The following is an 18550-nucleotide window of genomic DNA, read 5'->3' on the forward strand; positions in this document are numbered from 1 at the left end:
ACTGGTTGCCCTTGTATAATATGTGATCTAAGAAAATTGCTAATTTTTCCCCTCCATTTTGAGAAACAGTCCAAACATGATCATAAACAAATTCCTGGAATACATCCAAGTAGGTCCACCTAGTTTACAACTTAAACTAGTTTATGAAACATTTATCTGTATACATTTTATATTTTGTACGTTTTCGATGTAACATATCATGAAAATAGGCAGAGGCAGTGAAATAAATCATCTGAAAAGTTTTGTAGTCTTTGTAAAGCCCCAACAATAAGTACTTGGCGTCAGTGGACTGGGTGATGTATTTTCTATTGGTTTACTGTTCCTCTAACTTGTAAAACCAGCTTGCATATATGTTTTTTGCAAATGTGTACCTTATATCTGTCTATAAATTATTACTTTGCCATTAAAGTGCAATTATTTATTTAAAAAAATTGGTGTTGAAGTTTGATGCTTGTATATGCATATACATGCCTGAGTATTAGCTAATAAAATAAAAAAAAGAAATCCTCAAACAGAATTACAAAATATATTCCATAATTTGATTTTCTAACTGAATATGTCCCTAATCAGTATATATAGATCTAACAAACATTTTTAAATGTCTAAATGATACCACATTATATAGTTGCACCATAATTTATTTTACCCCTATTGATAGTTTTCTAATTTTTCGTTGTTAAAATTAATGGTGTAATGCAAATCTTTGGATGTATAGCTTTGTACACTTGTCTGATTATTAGTCACTTCCAGTACACTTCCAGAGGTAGAATTGTTAGTTTACACATTTTAAAGTTTGGTACATATTGCCAGATTAAATCTTAAAAGTTATACCAGTTTAGTTTCTTGTGTCAGTGTGCTAATATTTTGTCAACACTGTTTATTCATTTTAATCATTAGTGGTAATCTGAAAGGTAAAAAATCGAATTCATTTGTCCTAATATTGTTCCTTGAACAATTTATCTTTTCTCTCAAATTGAAATTCTGTTACTGTATTTCTGTTTGCATATAAAGATATGTTTAAATCTGTTCTGTTGCAAATTTAAGTGTCTATGAATGGGCAAGAATCCCAGTTTTAATTACTGTTATAGTATGTTTAACACACTTTATAAATGTTCTTTCTTACAGTCTCAGTGCATGCCTGTGTGCATCCCTCCTTCCCTCCCCCATATATATATATATATATATATATACATACACACATATATACACATATATATACATACACACATATATACACATACGTGCATGTATATGTATACGCACATGTGTATGTAGTATAGGTACTTAATAATTATTGTCTCAATGGACAGAAACTAAAGACAGTTTAGGCAAAGGGCCACATAATATAAGAAAATCTTTTGTCCATTGTTGAGTTACTAACATTGATTTTAATTAGAATTGGTTTGTGTTAACCTGTGTAACATTATGTATAATTTCATTTTGTAGAAAGTCAGAAAAGTTTATATATAAAGTGAGCATTATGCCAAATTTTAGAAAACTTTTACTATTTGGTGAAAAGTAATAAATACTGTATTATGCACTAAGATTGTATTTTATGTCATATAAAGTTAATTTATAATTCCTTCAACAGCAATTGACTTCTATGCTGTTACTTTACAATCGAATGTAATAACTTTAATTCTAGATCCTTTAAATTCAACTCACTTACAAAATTTAAAAGATTTTATATAAGTTAAGGGAAAATGTACATAATGAGCAATCCCAGCTTTTATAAGTTAAGAAAAGGATTAGCTCTTTTAAATGATTCATTTCTTAATGCAAATAAGTGATTTGCTAAGCTTATCCCCTTAAGTTTTAATAAATGTGATCAAGGAGGGTAAATAATGGATTTTCTAGCTGAACTCGCTTTTACGTATTCTTTTTTTTTTTGAATGCTACCTCCTTTATATGAAGACATCGTTCTTCAAGTCTTGCCCATTCCTTTTCAGTATAACTTTTGCACACCTCTCTGTAGCATGTAATATTATATTGTAATGTTCATTTATGTGATTAAGCTCCTTGAAGGCAGATAGCACGTGCTTTTTCTTTCTTTTAATCATTGGTGACTAGCACGTGAAATAAGTTAAAACTGGGTTTAATGTGTAATGTAACTATGTAGCATTTTATAGAAGCTTGGAGGAATCAGTCAGTGTACCCCTTTGAATTTTCAGATGAAGAAACAGATTCAGAGAAATTAAGTAACTGGCTCTCAGGGTCGCAGAAATAAAGATGTTAAGGTAGGGATAAAATTTAGGTTTCTTTTACTTCTGTGTAAGGATTTTTAAATTTCAGGATGACCAAATATGTGCTTGGTACTAAAGTCCCTTTTTGTTTAATGTTTTAACAATTCCATATGAAAAAGGGAATTCAGCATTGATAAGTCATATTTTGATAGCAGGCATATAAGAATATGTAAATAAACCATACATCTTGTAAATAGAGACAGTATTCCTGTGAATTCTCTTTGATTCTCCCTCCCAGCCCCGATTTTCAGTTTTGGTTCTTGTTCTAGTTTTTATCATGGCCTTGGCTTCATCTATTGATCGTCCAATGTTTAGGTAGTGCGTTAGGTACTGTAGTGGTTTGGTGTTACGTACTGTGGTGGAGAGAGGTATAAGACATGACCAAGTTTTTCTAGCCATTTACAGTACAGTTTGGAGGAATGTAGGGCATTTGGCACATGGGAAAAAAGTATAGCGGGCCATTTATTTATGTTCTAATTACAATTATTCGATTAGTTGAAATTTGAAGTGTGGGCCTTAGTGCTTAGGGAAGATCCTTGACAGCCAGTTAGAGCATTTAATTAATTTTATATACCATACTTTTGGTTAGAATCTGACCTGGGTTTTTTGCTTACACAAAAATTAATATTCTTTTCTTATTGTGTCTTTAAGACAGTCAGTGTGTGTTTATAAAACTTTCGCTTTTATAGAACCTACACCATGAACAGCAGTTGCTTTCCAGAAAGTAGAGTAGATTCCAGCCTATATTATAACCATATTGAATATGATGATTAAAATTATTGTGATAATTTTTGTAATATCTTATTATGGAAACTTGAAAACATACAAAAGTAGTAGTAAACTCGATCTATCCCATGGGCAGTACCAGTATTTTGCTGATCTTATCTGTCCAACTAACCCCTTCTTTCTTCCCTCCATTTGTATTTGTAAGACTGTTTTAAAAAATCTCAAATATCATTTTGCACATTCATTTTTAGAATTCATTATTTCATAACTAAATATCATTATTGTCCAAAAAAGAGAATAGTAATTCTTCAGTAGAATCTAATACCTAGTCCATATTTAGATTTCCACATTTATTTCAAAAATGTCTCTTTTACAGTATTTTGTTTGAGTCAGGAGTCAAACAAGTCATACATTACATCTGGTTATTATTTTTCTTACATCTCCTTTAATAGAATTCTCCCTCCCTGTTCTTTCTGAAGCCATTTATTAAACTAGGTCATTGTTTTGTAGAATGCTCATTTTTGCATTTTAGCTGATTGTTTTCTTAGAATATTGTTTATGTTTTTTCTCTATAGCCCATAGTACTTATAAATCGGTAAGTGTAGGTAGATGTAGAGGCTTGATTAAAAATAAGTTCAGGTTTTTTTTTTTGCAGGATAGGGGTCAAGAACCCTCTTTAGATGGGCTTTATACTTCCATTTGTGTCAAGAGCAGAGTGACAAATCATTAATGTGTTTGTCAGTCTAATTCATCTGTCAGATTTCTTCTGATTATTTCAACATCTATTGTCTAGATACATTATTTCATTACAAAATGGTCATCATCTATATTTGGTCTGTAGTATTAGCTGGATTTTTTCTATAAAAGAGGACATTCTTTCATCAAATATTGGTTATCCTGAAGTATTGTTCATATAGCAAAGAGAGGATAAGTGCTTAACTTTTTTATTTTCAGTTTTTATAATAGGTTGCTGCCCTTGCTGGGTTTCTCTTCCCTTTTTTTGATGTCATAATGAATATATAAATTTTTATGGATTTTATACCATTTAACTATTTGTAATCATTCTTTTGATAGTCAGACTCTCCCATGTTAGTCAGTGGAAGCCCCCACAATTAATTTCTTTGCCCTTTTGACATGGTCTCATTAGTCTTTGACATCTTTTTCGCTTTGCAGCACATTAAGATGTTCTAGCCTTATGTGATTGGGACCTTTTCTACTTTAGACTTTCAGAGTCAGCCACTTGTCCAAAGGATTCTTTTAGAAACCACAATGTGAGTGTGCAATGATTTTAATCAAGTCTAGAGTTAGAACAGTACCCACAAGACCACTGTCCTTTGGATACCAGCCACCAGTTTGGTGGTGCCCAGGGCTACCATCACTTCAGATCAACTGACTACAAGCTTCGATGTCCCCAACACCACCTTCAGGTTCAAGAATTTACTAGGACATCTCACAGAAATTAGGAAAGTGCTATACATGACAATTACAATTTTATTACAGCAAAAGGATACAAATTAAAATTAAAAGCAGTCAAAGGGGAGGAAGGTCCACATAGAGTCTGGAAAGTTTCCAGATGCATAACTTCTGATAATTTTCTTCCATTGAACCACAGGTAGTATTAATCTATTCGCCAGGATATGTGACAGTACACTGAGTATTGCTAACTAGGGACGCTTACCTGAGTCTTTGGTGTCCAGAGATTTTATTGGAGTTCCATTACCTAATGTCCTTAGAGCTGACCTTTAGCCTCTAGCCCTTCCTGGTTATCTGACTAATGTCTTTAGTCTCCATTTATCTCTGGATTTCAGAAGTGATACCATGTCTCGTCCCAGAGCCCCCACCATAATTCACATTGTTAGACTGTCGTAAAGCCCTCCGATAAATAAAGATACACCTGTCTGGCAGGGCATTCCAGGTGCCTAAAGTTCCTCTCACTTTATCGCCAAGGATAAAGGCCAGATCTCTCTTTGGATAAGGTTAATTCTTTACTTCACAGAGTTCTATGGGCACTTATTGCTTTTTCCATAAAATACATATTCTGTAGCCCCGCTGGCAAAAATGGGCTATGGAATATGTATTTTATGGAAAGATAAATTCCTTGTTCATACTGACATCTCTAAAATAATTTTTTACATTACGTATTTTATCTCTTAGATTGAAATCTTTTAGATTGAAAATCTTGCTTGTTCGATAGGTAAAAAATAATCTTTTTTAGATTTGTATTTGATTACTGAAGGGTTTCACATTTGTTAATCGTTTAAATTTCTTCTTCCTCATGCATTTTGCCTATTGCGGGTCTTAGTGATTTTTTTTTTTTTTTTTTACCTAATTCATAGGAACTCATTTTTTTTTTTAAGGCTGTTAACCCTCCTTAATCACTTGTTGTAGCACTGTCCCACCTACTGGTTTAGAGAAGAAAGCAAAGTCACATCTTTCAATTTTAAAATTAAATAATGAGACAGATAATCAAAAGATTCATCCATTTTGGATTCCTCCTCTTTTTCCTTCCCTGTAAGTCAGAGAATGAGTAATTTCTGTGATCCATCCAGAGTCTGTTAGAAAGAAATCTGGGAAATTGAACCTGTCTCCTGGAAGGCTTCCTGTCTGCTGTTATTGCCGTTCTTTCCATGTGGTGTTCCTGTTGCAAACAGCATGTGTTCTCTGTGGGGCTTCAGCTCTTGACTATTAGATGTCTGGTGGTGGTAACTGAAGCATGTGCAGCTTTCACTGAGAAGCTGGCAAATATTCTCTGTAAAGCAGGTACCAACCCCCGTGCCACGGACTGGTACTGGTCCTTAGCCTGTTAGGAACTGGGTCGCACAACAGGAGGGGATGGCAGGTGAGCGAGCGAAGCTTCATCAGCATTTGCAGCCGCTCCCCAGCCCTAGCATCACCGCTTCAGCTCCACTTCAGATCATCAAGCATTATATTCTCATAGGAGCACCAGTCTCTGGTGCCAAAAAGGTTGGGGACTGCCGATGTATATAGGGAACAGTTATTCCTGCGAGACAACTGAAGGTTGAATGAACAGCTTCTGAACAACAAACAAGAGAAAGAGACCTAATAGAGAAGGCTGGGAAGTCAAGGGAGCCCTCCAGGAGCTACAGGAACTTTATGGGTTGTAGGAGCCTGTGAGCGCCATTTTTTACGTCCCCCTCCACTTTCACATAGATGTTCTTTTTGAGCCAGTGCCCCAGGTGTCCTGAGTCCCTGTCTGGCTCCAGCTGGCTTCTCAAAACTACCCAACCCATAAAGCCTACACAGAGGTCTTTCAACATGAGACCAGTTTTTGTACAACAAACCAGAGAGACAGTAGACTGTAAAGAGAAGGCTGGGTAGTCGCTGGAGCCGTTGGGGGACTACAAGAATTCTCCAGGGTCAGAGGTGCTGGTGAGTGCCCTTGTTTATGTCCCCCTCCACGTTCGTATGTGGGGGGCTCTATCCAGGTGCTTTGGCTTACCTGCAGGGTTGCTTCAGTTTGTTCCAGGATGTATTTCCCAAGTCCATTTTGGCCCTAAACAAAGGGAGCAGGTAGGATCAATAGGGCATTACTACACACACCTGCTCCCCCTGCTTCCACCTGGAGCCAGCCACTCCAGCTTGGTAGGCCAGTGCCCTAGATGTCTTAGATGCCTGCCCAGCTCCTGTTGGCCTGCTGCAACCACCCAGCATACACAGCCTACACAAAGGCCACTTCTACATAAGGCTACTTTTTGAAGACTGAGAGAGAGAGCTATTTTGTGTGATTCATATAAACAAACATAGAAAGCCAAACAAAATGAAAAGGCAGAAAATGCTCTTATCTCTCAGATGAAAGAATAAGAAAAGTCTTCAGGAAAAGAAAATAACTTAAGAAAAACAAGAATAAGTAATTTGCCTGTTAAAGAATGAAAAGAAACAGTCGTACAGATACTCACCAAACTTGAGAATGGAATGGAGGAACTTAGGGAGAACTTTAAAAAAAGAGTTAGAAAGTATAATAAAGAACCAGGCAGACTTTAAAAAAATACAATAATTGAAATGAGAAACATCTTAGAAGGAATCAACAACAGATTAGCTAATATGGGAGAACAGATCAGCGACTTGGAAGACAGAATGGTGGAAATCAACCAGTGAGAATAGCAAAAAGAAAAACAATTAAAAAAAAAAAAAGATAGCTTAGGGGACCTCTGGGATAACATAAAGTGCTCAAACATTTGCATTATAGGGATCCCACAGGGAGAAGAAAGAGGTAAAGGAACAGAAACTTTATTTAAATAAATAATGACTGAAAACTTTCCTAACTTGGGACAGGAAACACACATCGAAGTCATAGAAGCACAGAGAGTTCTAAATAAGAGAAACCCAAAGAAACTCACACCAAGACTTATTATATTTAAAATGGTAAAAGTTGAAGATAAAAAAGACAATTTTGAAGGAAGCAAGAGGGAAACAGTGAATTAGATGGAAAAGAAACCCCATAAGGCTATCAGCTGATTTCTCAGCAGCAACTTTACAAGCCAGAGGGCATAACAGGATACTTTTAAAGTGCAGAAAGAAAGAAACTTACAATCTAAAATAATTTACTCAGAGTTGAAGGAAAGATAAGAGTTTCCCAGACAAGCAAAACCTAAAGGAATTCATCACCATTAAACTAGCTTTACAAAGAAATGTCAAAGGATCTTCTTTAAGCAGGAATTGGAGGGCCAAAATCAGAAATTAAAAAAAAAAAAAATACGAGAAAGGTAAAACCTAATATTTAATACAGACATTTAAGAAGCTGCTACGAAGATGAAAAGAAAAAAGAATTAAACTCAGCTCAAACTATAATAAGTAGTTAGGAAATACATAGTACAAGAATGTCTAAAACATGACAGTATACATAAAGTATGGAAGGAGGAGTAAAATCGCAGACCTTATAGAATATATTCGAACTTAAATGTCTTAGCAGTTTAAATAGACTACCTAGATAAAGAATGATATGCATAAACCAAAATCTGCAAAAGATGTAAAGAATAAAGAGAAAGGAACCCAAACAAAACACTAAAAACCAGCAAATCACTACAAAAGAGATCAAGAGAAGAAAGGAACAGAGAACTATAAAAACAATGAAAACACAAATTAACAAAATGGCAATAAGAACATACTTATCAGTAGTTCTTTAAATGTAAATGGATTAAATGCTCCCATAAAAAGACACAGGGTAGATGAATAGATTAAAAAACCTGACCCATTTGTATGCTGCTTACAGGAGAGACTCTTTAAATCAAAAGACATACAGACTGAAAGTAAAATTATAGAAAAAGATAATCCATGCAAATAGAAATGAAAAGAAAGCTGGGGTAGCAATACCCGTGTCAGAGAAAATAGACGTTAAAACAAAAAAAATGTAAGAAAAGACGAAGACATTAAGTAATTACAAAGGTCAATTCTAGAAAAGGATATGACAATGATAAATATCTACACACACAACATAAAGAGTACCTAAATATATAAAGCAATTATTAATAGAGAAATCCACAGTAATATAGTAATAGTAGGGGATTTTAATACCCCACTCACATCAGTGGCTAGTCAACCAGACAAAATTAATTAGGAAATAGTGGCATTAAATGACACATCAGACCAGATCAGTTTAAGAGAAAATTTTCAAACATTTCATCTAATAACTACAGAATACCCATTTTTCTTCAAGTGCACTTGGAACATTATCTAAGATAGATCATATATTAGGCCATAAAATAAGCATTGACAAATTTAAGAATGTTCAAATCTTGAACATTTTCTGACCACTATGACATGAAACTAGAAATCAACCTTTAGAAGAAAACTGGAGAAAACACATAAGTAGAAACTAAACAACATGTTGTTAAACAACCAGTGGATAAGAGAAAATCAAATGAAATCAAAAACTACCTTGAGACAAATCAAAATGAAAACACAGCTTTTCAGAATGTATGGGATGAAGCAAAAACAGTTCTGAGAGAATTTCATAGCTATGCAGATATATCTCAAAAAAAAAAAACGAAAAATTTCAAGTAAACAATCTAACTCTACACCTAAACTAACTAGAAAAAAAAAAAGAAATTGGAAGTAAACAGAAGGAAAGAAATAGTTAAGAACAGAGTGAATATAAATGAAATAGAAATTAAAAACCATAGAAAAGATCTATAAAACTAAGAGCTTGTTCTTTGAAAAGGTAAATAAAATGGACAAACCATTAGCCAAACTCATCGAGAAAAAAGAGCCCATATAAATTCATAAATGAAAGAGAAGTTATAACCAATACCACAGAAATACAAAGAATCACTGAAGAATACTATGAACAATTATATACCAAGAAATTCAACAATCTGGAAGAAATGGATAAATTTCTGGAGGTATGTAATCTTCCAAAACTGAACCAGGAAGAAATAGAAAATATTAAGACCAGTTGCCAGCAGTGAAATTGAAGCAATAATCAAAAACTACTAATAAGTACAAATCCAGAACGAGACTGATTCAGAGGATAAGTAACCATATAATATGATCATCTCAATGGATGCAGAAAAAAGCAGTTGACAAAATTCAGCATCCTTTTATGATAAAACTACTCAACAGAGTGGGTATAAAAGGAACATATCTCAACATAATAAAGACTATATTTGACAGACCTGGTGTTAATATACTCATCGGTGAAAAGCTGAAACCTTTTTCTGTAAGATCAGGAACAAAATAAGGATGCCCACTATCACTTCTATTCAACATAGTATTAGAAGTGATAGAACAGTCAGAGAAGAAAAATAAATAAAAGTAATCCAAATCAGGAGGAAGTAAAATTGTCACTTTTGTGGATGACATGATAATGTATACAGAAAACTCTAAAGACTCCTCCAAAAAAAGTTGGAACCAGTCAATGAATCAGAGTTGCAACATTAATAGTGATAGCCAAGATGTGGAAACAACCTAGATGTTCTACATTAGTCCGACAGAGAAAGGTAAATGCCAGGTAATCTCTCTTATGTTGTCTAAAAAAAGTGAATAAACAAAATAGTCATATAGTTATTGAACAAACTAATGATTGCCAGAGGGAAGGAGATGGGGCAATGAGAATAAAAGAATGGTGGAGGGACAAAAATAAGATGAAATCATACACTTAAAAAAGTGTGTGTGTGTGTGTCTCTCTCTCTCTCTCTCTTCTCTCTCTCTCTCTCTCTCTCTCTCTCTGAAAGTTGAGTAGGAACCAGCCACTTTAAGTGTTAGGGGAGATACGTGGGAGGTAGCCTTAAGTCCCTGGTCAGTTAGTAGTAATGTTGAGGAAGCCTGCATGTCTGTTCATCTAGATTCTTGTAGGCTATTTATAGAAAAAATAAGGGCCTACCGTTGGTATTTAGATAGTCAGTTCACTTCACACTGTTCCTTACATATATCCAGCTTTATTTAAAAATGCCTTAGACCTAGTTAAGAAAAAAAAATGAAAGAAAACCTTACCATGTTACATTTCAAAGTGTTCTGCCACCCTATCCCCCATTGTTAATCTTGGAAGTTTTTTGTATTGTATTTAGAAAAATGAAGACTTAAAAATGGTTGTTGAAAGCAGTACAATTTGTGGGGGAAAAAACCTTAGAATTTCTAAAGAAACAGTAAAATGTCAAGTCATAGAATGTGCTTATTGCATATGTTTTAGTAGTACATTCAAGTTTTTTTTCCTGCTAGTTTGAACAATGGGCTTTAAATCTGGTTGTACCATCCTCTTGGTACATGACTTTGCACAATAATTGATCTTTTTTTGTGCCATGGTGTTGTCATCTGATTTATGGGGATAATACTAACTTTTCTCACAGTAGGAATTATGAGGATAATGTGTAGCTGATACAGTCTTTAATTCATGTTTGCAGTCAGTGATAGCTGTTGTTAAGCCAACAATATACATATCTTTAAAGAACAAGAGAAGTGCAAGCATATATTTTGAAATTGTTTTTACTTAAAAATATTTTTTGTAGCTGTTCTTTCCGAAAGAAGATATGAGATTTGTGTATAGATATAAAACTTTCACATCGCCTACTAGAATTTAAACTTCATGAGAGAAAGCAGTTTTTAACAGGTTGTTTTCTGTTTTATTTCTAAAGCTAAGAAAATGCCTAGGTTATACTAGATTGTCAGATGATATTTTTATTGAATGAATATTATAAACTGACCTGATTTCAAAACCCTGAATTTTTTATTTACTAAGGTTCTGCCTTTAGGCAATTTGAGTAACCTCTGAATCTTTCTCATTTGCAAAAGGAAACGGTAATAATCTTACGTGTCGTGAAAAATAAGTGAAGTAATACCTACGAAACTATTGAACTTAATGACTGGCATGTAATGAATCACTGGATAAGTGTTAGCAATGATTATTTTGTGTGCCATGTGCTTCAGACTTGTGGAGTAAATAAAAGCAGTTTGTGGCCATAGAAATCTTAAGCCTGGCATTAACTCATAGACCTCCATTGCTAGTAGACCCATGGGGAAATAATAAATGATCTTATGAGTTAGATTTTTCTCTATGCTATTCTAGAATAGTCCCTTGGTGGTACGTGACATTAAATGAGGATGTAGAGAGTGAAGATTGAGAAGGGGGCTTCTGGTTAAAACTGCCAGTTTGATGGCTATAAACAATAGATAATTGCTGAAAACATGGGATGTCATATGAGGATAGGTCAAGGATCCGATCCTGTCATTAACGTTGCCTAGGAGCTGTGAGACATGAGCTAAGGAACAAGTAGTACTATCTAGTGTGCTTAGATAGTGGACTCAAAACTAACCTAATTCCTAGAGCCACTGCAATCAACACTGTCCTTGGAATTGTTTACACTGTTCATGAAGTATACAAACTAATTCTCATAAGTTTTGTCTTGATCAACTTTTTTGTCAACATTTTTAGCGATTGTGGTTTCTGAGGTTGAACTATTCCTTACAGTGAATATCAGATGAAGTGATTGGTGTTTGTTTAAAGGCACATAGTAGCTGTTACAGCTTGTCAGATTTTCCTGCATTTTACTCTTAAGTGTTATGGAACGGGAATGGCACTGAGGTCATCTTTACTCTTAGTAATTTCTATAGCTTGTAATGGATTGAGAGCATTATTATCCCAGATCATGAAAGGAAAAAGAAAAATGATTGAACTGTTCCAGAATGAAGGAGATTTAGATAGATTTTACAGCTAAATGTTCCTGAATTGGATCCTGGGAACGGGGGGAGGGGTCTATGAAGGATTTTATTGGCAATAATTTGCATATGGATTTTGGATTAGATAATGTTGCATCGATATTAAATTTATTGATTTGATAAATATACTTTGGTCATATATAAGAAAAGCCTTGCTGTTAGCAAACATACATTCTGAAATATTTATGGATAAAGAGACATCGTGTCTGCAAAGTACTCTCAAATAGTTCTCCCCTTCTCCCTCTCTATGTATATATTGGGTAGAGAGGGAGAGAGCACGAGTGTAAGTGAGAAGTATGCATGGTTTATAAACTAAAATGATAAAGCAAATGGAGCACAACGTACATAGCTGGTGAATTTGGATAAAAGGTACAAGGGAGTTGTGCTACTATAACTTCTCTAAGTGTGAAATTATATCAAAACAAAAAATTAACTATTTAAAAGGAAACAAAAGAAACAGAATAATGTAGTGATGATTATTATGAATATTTTATGTTTAGTCTCACAAAAATTTTGTGTCTTCTTGTACTACTTTATTTGGCCCTTACAGGACAGGCCTTTTCTCATCCTTATGACCCCATTTAAATGTAACCCACATAGAGACCTGTTTTGATCACCCAAATCTAAAGTAGGTCCTACTTCCTGCTCACTCTTTCATTGCATTTATCACAATTTATATCATGTCTGCTTTCTTTTTGTTGAATGCCTTTTTCTCTTTTAAGATTGAACCTCATCAGGGCAAAGGTCATGTCTGTTTTGTTCACAGAATACCCAGTCCTAGCTCATAAGCTCAATAAATGTTAAATTTGGATGGGCAGATGGATGGATGGGTGGATGGATGGATCGATGAATCATCTTTGCCACCAATATTCCTTCCATTTTACTTACCTTTCTTTTAGCTACCTAATCCTTCAGAAAACAAGATGGCTCCTTTTATCCTATAAGATAAAGTGTATACTTTTGGATTTGGCATTTAGTGACATTTATCTATTCATCACATCTTTATTGAACATAGTCATGTGATTCCCTGCTATCATCTTAGCTTTCTCTGTTGCCAACTTTTGTTAGATCTGCATGACTTATCTAGGGCTGCACCTTCTTGCTGCTCTTTACTTGTCAACGTAAGTGCCTTTCATATATTTCTGTCACTGCACACTTTTTAGAAAATATATTTATCTTAATTCTGGCTACTTTTCCTGGCTGCAGTTACAACAACTTTTTCCCCATCATTTTTATATCTTCAACGCCTGACTCTTGAATGTACAAAATCTATATTAGTTGACTATGTTTATTGAGTACTTGTCTTAGGTGTTGTCTTGTTTAATTTTTAAGCTAACCCTGTAAGATAGGGATTTCATTTTTTTCTGGTAATTGAGGTTTGTAGTAGTCTTGAGACTATGTCGATCTTGTTTGCTATTATATTCCATGTCTAACATAGTGCATTGTACATATTAGGCAATCTATGAATGAATAAAGTTCAAACTCAGTAATAATAAAAAACTGTTCAAATATACAATAAATAATATTAGCAAGCATTTAAAAATAGCCTTAAACTACTTGAATGCTTTGACTCAGCAGTTTTACTTCTAAGAAATCTACTTTATGGAAATAATCCTAAGTATAAGAAAAAAAATGTGTATCTGTAAGATTAAAAAACCAAACCCTGGGAGATAGTAAGTAAATAAATTATGGTGAATTCACAAGTTGGAATGCTTTTTGGCCAACAGTATTGATGTTTATGAAGCATTCATAACAATGTAAAAATATTAAGTGAAGGATAAGTAATTATAAGTAAGAATACACTGGACTGTTCTGGTATAAAATCATCAAACTTTTAGTTACTTTTAACAAATGTTTTCTCTCTCACACTACAGGCTCTACAGGGGTTGGCAGAGAACCTTGCTTATGTTTAATGTTACTCACCTGGGACCCAGCTGTTACTTAGAGGCTGTGATAACCAGCAGTATTTGTCACTTAAATCTTTTGGCTTTCTAGTCACTTTCCCTTATTCATTAGAAGATTTGTTGCTAATCTGTGGTGGTATAACAGGAATATCTTATTATATGTTAGTTAGATAGAGCTTTAATTTGTTTAGTTGAGCCGAGGCATTGGGACTGCATTTGTAGAGTGTCAGAATTACCCATACATGGTAGTAGTGGGGCACATGTGTCGGTGGTGAATGAAATGGGGCCTTGCTTGTTATCATGGAGATAATGATGTTGGAAAATCTGGGAATTTTTCTTTGAGAACTACTTGAAGAAATCCTGTGGTAGATGTCAAGCATGTGACTTCTTAGCAGTCTTCACAAGGGTATAGAATAAACCCTACTTTACTAGTATAGGATTATTCATTCATTTTATTTAGAATATATTTTAGAACTAGTTCCCAGGAATGCATGGTCTTTGCTTTAAAGAAGCTTGCTATTCATTATAGGTGAGAAATATGAACAGAAACATCACAATATATGCAAGCATAGAGGCACACATAGAGTATATAGCACAGCTAATGAATGACATGATTGGGATTAAGTCTTTGAGAGAATGTGTGTGTGGTGGGGGCCTCTAGGGGCAGGGGTAAGGAGTAATAGCAGGTAGAGGAAGGAAGATTCAAAGCAGAGAAAACAACTCTAATGAAGACTCAGAGACTTCAAACAGGTTGTTTTATTTGGGAAGTTTAAGCAGTATGGTGTTTGAGAATAAAAAGTTGGAGTGGTGGGGAGGATGAGGATGTCAAGTTGTGGTGGAAGGAAAGAGGCCACATGATGTCCGCTGTCTTTTTGCTGTTAATACTGGTTAAAGTGATGAGAAGGTCAGTTAGGTTCAAATCCTCACTCATTCACCTATAACTTAAGTCCCTAATTCTTAGTTTATTTATTTTTTTAATCTGTGAGAATGATAATTATCTGCCGAGCATCATACTAATACCTTAATATTTTTTCTCACTTAATTATCATAATATCTCTATGTATGGAATACTCTTGCTGAATAAGAAATTACCACAATCTTACCTGTTTAAAACAACACAAATGTATTTCACAGTTTCTGGGCGTGGCTTGGCTGGTTCCTCTGCTTCAGGATCTTTCAGAAGACTGCAATGAACCTGTCAGCCAGGGATGGGGTCTTGTGTGAGGCTTGATGGAGAACTGATCTGCTCCAAGCGCATGGTGGTTGTCAAAATTCAGTTCTTTGCAGGACTGAGACCTTCAGCTTCTTGCTGGGTGTTGGCCAGAAGCAACTTCAGTTTCTTGCCTGTGGGCCTCTCCATATGGCAGCTTATTACATCAAAGTTTGCAAGGGTGGGAGTAAGCTGGCAAAATGGAAGTTATAATGTTAAATGGCAATCATGTAACAACATTCCATTATCTTTGGCATATTTCATTGGTTAGGAACAGATCATAGGTCCTGCCCATACCTGCGGGAGCAGGGAGAGTGAGGATTTCACTAGAGTATGGATACCTGGAGTTAGAGGGGCTCTCTAAGGTACTATTTTTATTCCTGTTTTATGAAAAAAGAAACAAACAGTTAAGTAACTTGCTCAAGATCATATACAAGTAAGGGGCCAGAATCAGACTCAGGCAGTCTTGACTCCACAGCCCGGGGTCTTTTTATATATTTTAAGAACTGAGAAGTGTCTGTAGAGTTTGGGGGAGTTTTCTTTAGAGAGTTTTTTGATGTCTTTTAATGGTGTGGTGTGGGTCGAAGTCATATGCTTGTGGTTTCAGTTAATGTGCAGGTCAGAAAGAGACTGAGTAGCGATTACTCTTTTAGAAGGTAATTTTAAAAGGAAGAGAATAATAACCTTATGTTACTGTCACATGCTGAATTATTTCTCTATAATAATTTAGAAATTTTTCTTTTTCAGTTCACTGAGTTTAACCAGTAATGCCATTCAATTGCCAATACCAAGCAAAGCAAACATAAGCCAGTTTTAATCTGCTTTTTAAGAAAAGCGGTAGTTATTTTCACAGTGCCTGACGGTAAGTCACAGTTCCTATCTTTATAATAGAGTTTTTGATCTAAGGCATTTAAAATAATGATTTGGGAAGCATTAATTTGAAAACCTTGTTTACTTTTTCCTTCTTTCTTGATAATTTTACTTTAAAGCTAGGGTGGAAAGAACATAAAGAAAGATACCTACTAGTTTCTGAAAAGTTATTGTCCTTTACTATTTTCATTAATCTTTGAGATTTTTACCTGTATTTGTTAAAAATAAAATACTAGGTGTAGAAATCTTTCCCTTTATTTTGTAGATGAGGAAGTTTCACATATGAGGTTTTGACTTGGACAAGCAGTTAATGGCAGAGTTGTGTTAAAAATATTCTGATTTCTAGAACTGTGCACTAAGTAGTAAAACTATTAGGGCCAGAGTTTCATATATGGAGGATTTATAGCTCTGAATGGAGATGGAACTCAGAGGCAGCTGAGTGGAAGGAATTAGTACTACCTCATTTTCCTTTAACTTACAAATAGTGGCTACTTTAATTTGCTATTACTAAATTTAACTTTGACTTTTTTATTGTTATAAGGAAAAAGTGGGGGAAGAACTTTTGGAGTTAGGTGTTTGACCAAATTTTTATTTTTGATTTTAGTTTGATTCTTAATTTCGAGTGGTACATGAAAACAGTATGAAGTGTACACATAACTTTTTAACCACTGACCTCTTTCTTTGTTATTTTTCCATGGTACAACAGTTAATACTTTTCGCTAGTCTCATTACTGTTTGTTTTTAAATGGCAAATTTACTGAATTGTCCAGTTAGCCATCTTAAACATAAAAAACTTTTTTTTATTTTATTTTTGTAGCACGACTGTGCTGTGTCTTATGTGAGGGAGTTTGTATTTGCAGTTGTGTTTGTAACTTTGACCACTTTTCTTGTCTGTTTCTTTTAGTAACCCTATCGGAGTGTGAAGTATAAGCTCACAGAATCCAGAGAAATCATGAAGTTATATGTATTTCTGGTTAACACTGGAACTACCCTAACATTTGACACTGAACTTACAGTGCAAACGTGAGCTGTATTTTAATTTTTCTCATCAGCTTTGCATTTTGTGCAAGCAAGTTATAATGAACTATTTGGTTTTAAGAAAACTGTTCTTTCGTTAATAGGAGTAGTGATATGGCAAGTCTTAAATATTTCATCCCAGTTTCTTTTTCAAAAATGCTTCAGTTAAAATCATTAAGTTGTGCTTTTTCTGTTGGTATGACTGTGTTATTTATAATAAACAACTTACCCACAAACAAACATACTGATTTCAAACCAAAGCTGTCAAATAGAAGCAAGTTTTCATACCTGATTGCTATTCTAAGTTTCATAGGACATTGCTAAGGGAATTATTGCTAGATATGTAAAGCAGCATGTATCAGTCCTGTGTTTTTTGATGATTTGTTTTTATTCTCTTGTATGAATAGAGACAATAATGTTTTGCTAATGAGAGAATAAAATCAGTTTAATATTTTTAGCCCACTTAGGGACTCATATGTCTAATAATTCTCCAGCTGTGCAGGGATTTCATATATTTACTAATGAATACCTCCTTCTTATATTTGTGAGAAATGGAGAGGAAAGATATATATATTTTGAGGCCAAACAGGAAGGAAATAGAAATAGCAAATGTTTCCAAATCTGCTTATATTTTTATAGTAGTCATAATAGCAAAGACTTACTAGCAATAGAGAATAAATAGACTGACACTGAAAATATTATAAATAATTTGAAATTAATAACCTCAAAAGTGACATTGTGAAATTATTTTCTTTTTTAGAAGTTCTAGTTCTTATAAAATACAATTTTACCTGTAAAGGAATAGTAAGGATAAGATAAGGAAACAATTTTCAAAGATAAGGAAATAATTTTCAGATGGTTTAGACAGTATAGTTTTTGTAATGTGATATGGAGATTTTAATACACGTCCGAGGATTTTAACAGATTTGATGCTAATTTGAGCACATTCCTTTGAAACATTATATGATGAGCACAAAAATAAACATGTCTACTGTTCTGTATTTCATAGACTCACTTTTAGATGTACACGTGGGTGATTTATTCACCTAAGATCAGGCAGTTAATTATGAAATCCAGTTTCAGAGATAAGAAGCTTATATTTTTATAGTTTTGGTGGAAAACCTAATAGTGAAATTCATTAATCTATTAAATATTTTTATGTTGTGCTATTTTGATAATAAAAATGTTTGTCAATGAAATGAAAATAACTGATTTTTTTTACCTTTTTATTTAAGTGTGACAGACCTTAAGCATGCCATTCATAGCAAATATAAGATTGCTATTCAGCACCAGGTGCTGGTAGTCAATGGAGGAGAATGCATGGCTGCAGATAGAAGAGTGTGTACCTACAGTGCTGGGACGGTAGGTGTCTAAGAGCCCTTTCATTCAGACATGCTCAAACTTCACATGAG

General features: G+C 34.2%; 1 protein-coding gene across 4 annotated transcripts in view; it reads left to right on the plus strand.

Annotated features, from left to right (window-relative positions):
• RB1CC1 (RB1 inducible coiled-coil 1) overlaps positions 1-18550 on the plus strand; it is a 76900-nt gene that overhangs the window by 6983 nt on the left and 51367 nt on the right. For 3 of the 4 annotated variants that reach the window (XM_039868949.1, XM_039868948.1, XM_039868951.1), the window contains exons 2-4: positions 15999-16113; positions 17026-17144; positions 18374-18500. In XM_039868949.1, coding sequence (XP_039724883.1) covers positions 17074-17144; positions 18374-18500 — 198 coding nt within the window. In that variant the 5' untranslated portion in view covers positions 15999-16113; positions 17026-17073. Of the gene's footprint in view, positions 1-15998; positions 16114-17025; positions 17145-18373; positions 18501-18550 lie in introns of those variants that run through there. The other variant, XM_039868952.1, reaches the window with a different exon arrangement.

Source organism: Pteropus medius, unplaced genomic scaffold (genome assembly GCF_902729225.1).
Source record: "Pteropus medius unplaced genomic scaffold, Ma_sr-lr_union100, whole genome shotgun sequence".
NCBI classification, from domain to species: Eukaryota; Metazoa; Chordata; class Mammalia; order Chiroptera; family Pteropodidae; genus Pteropus; species Pteropus medius.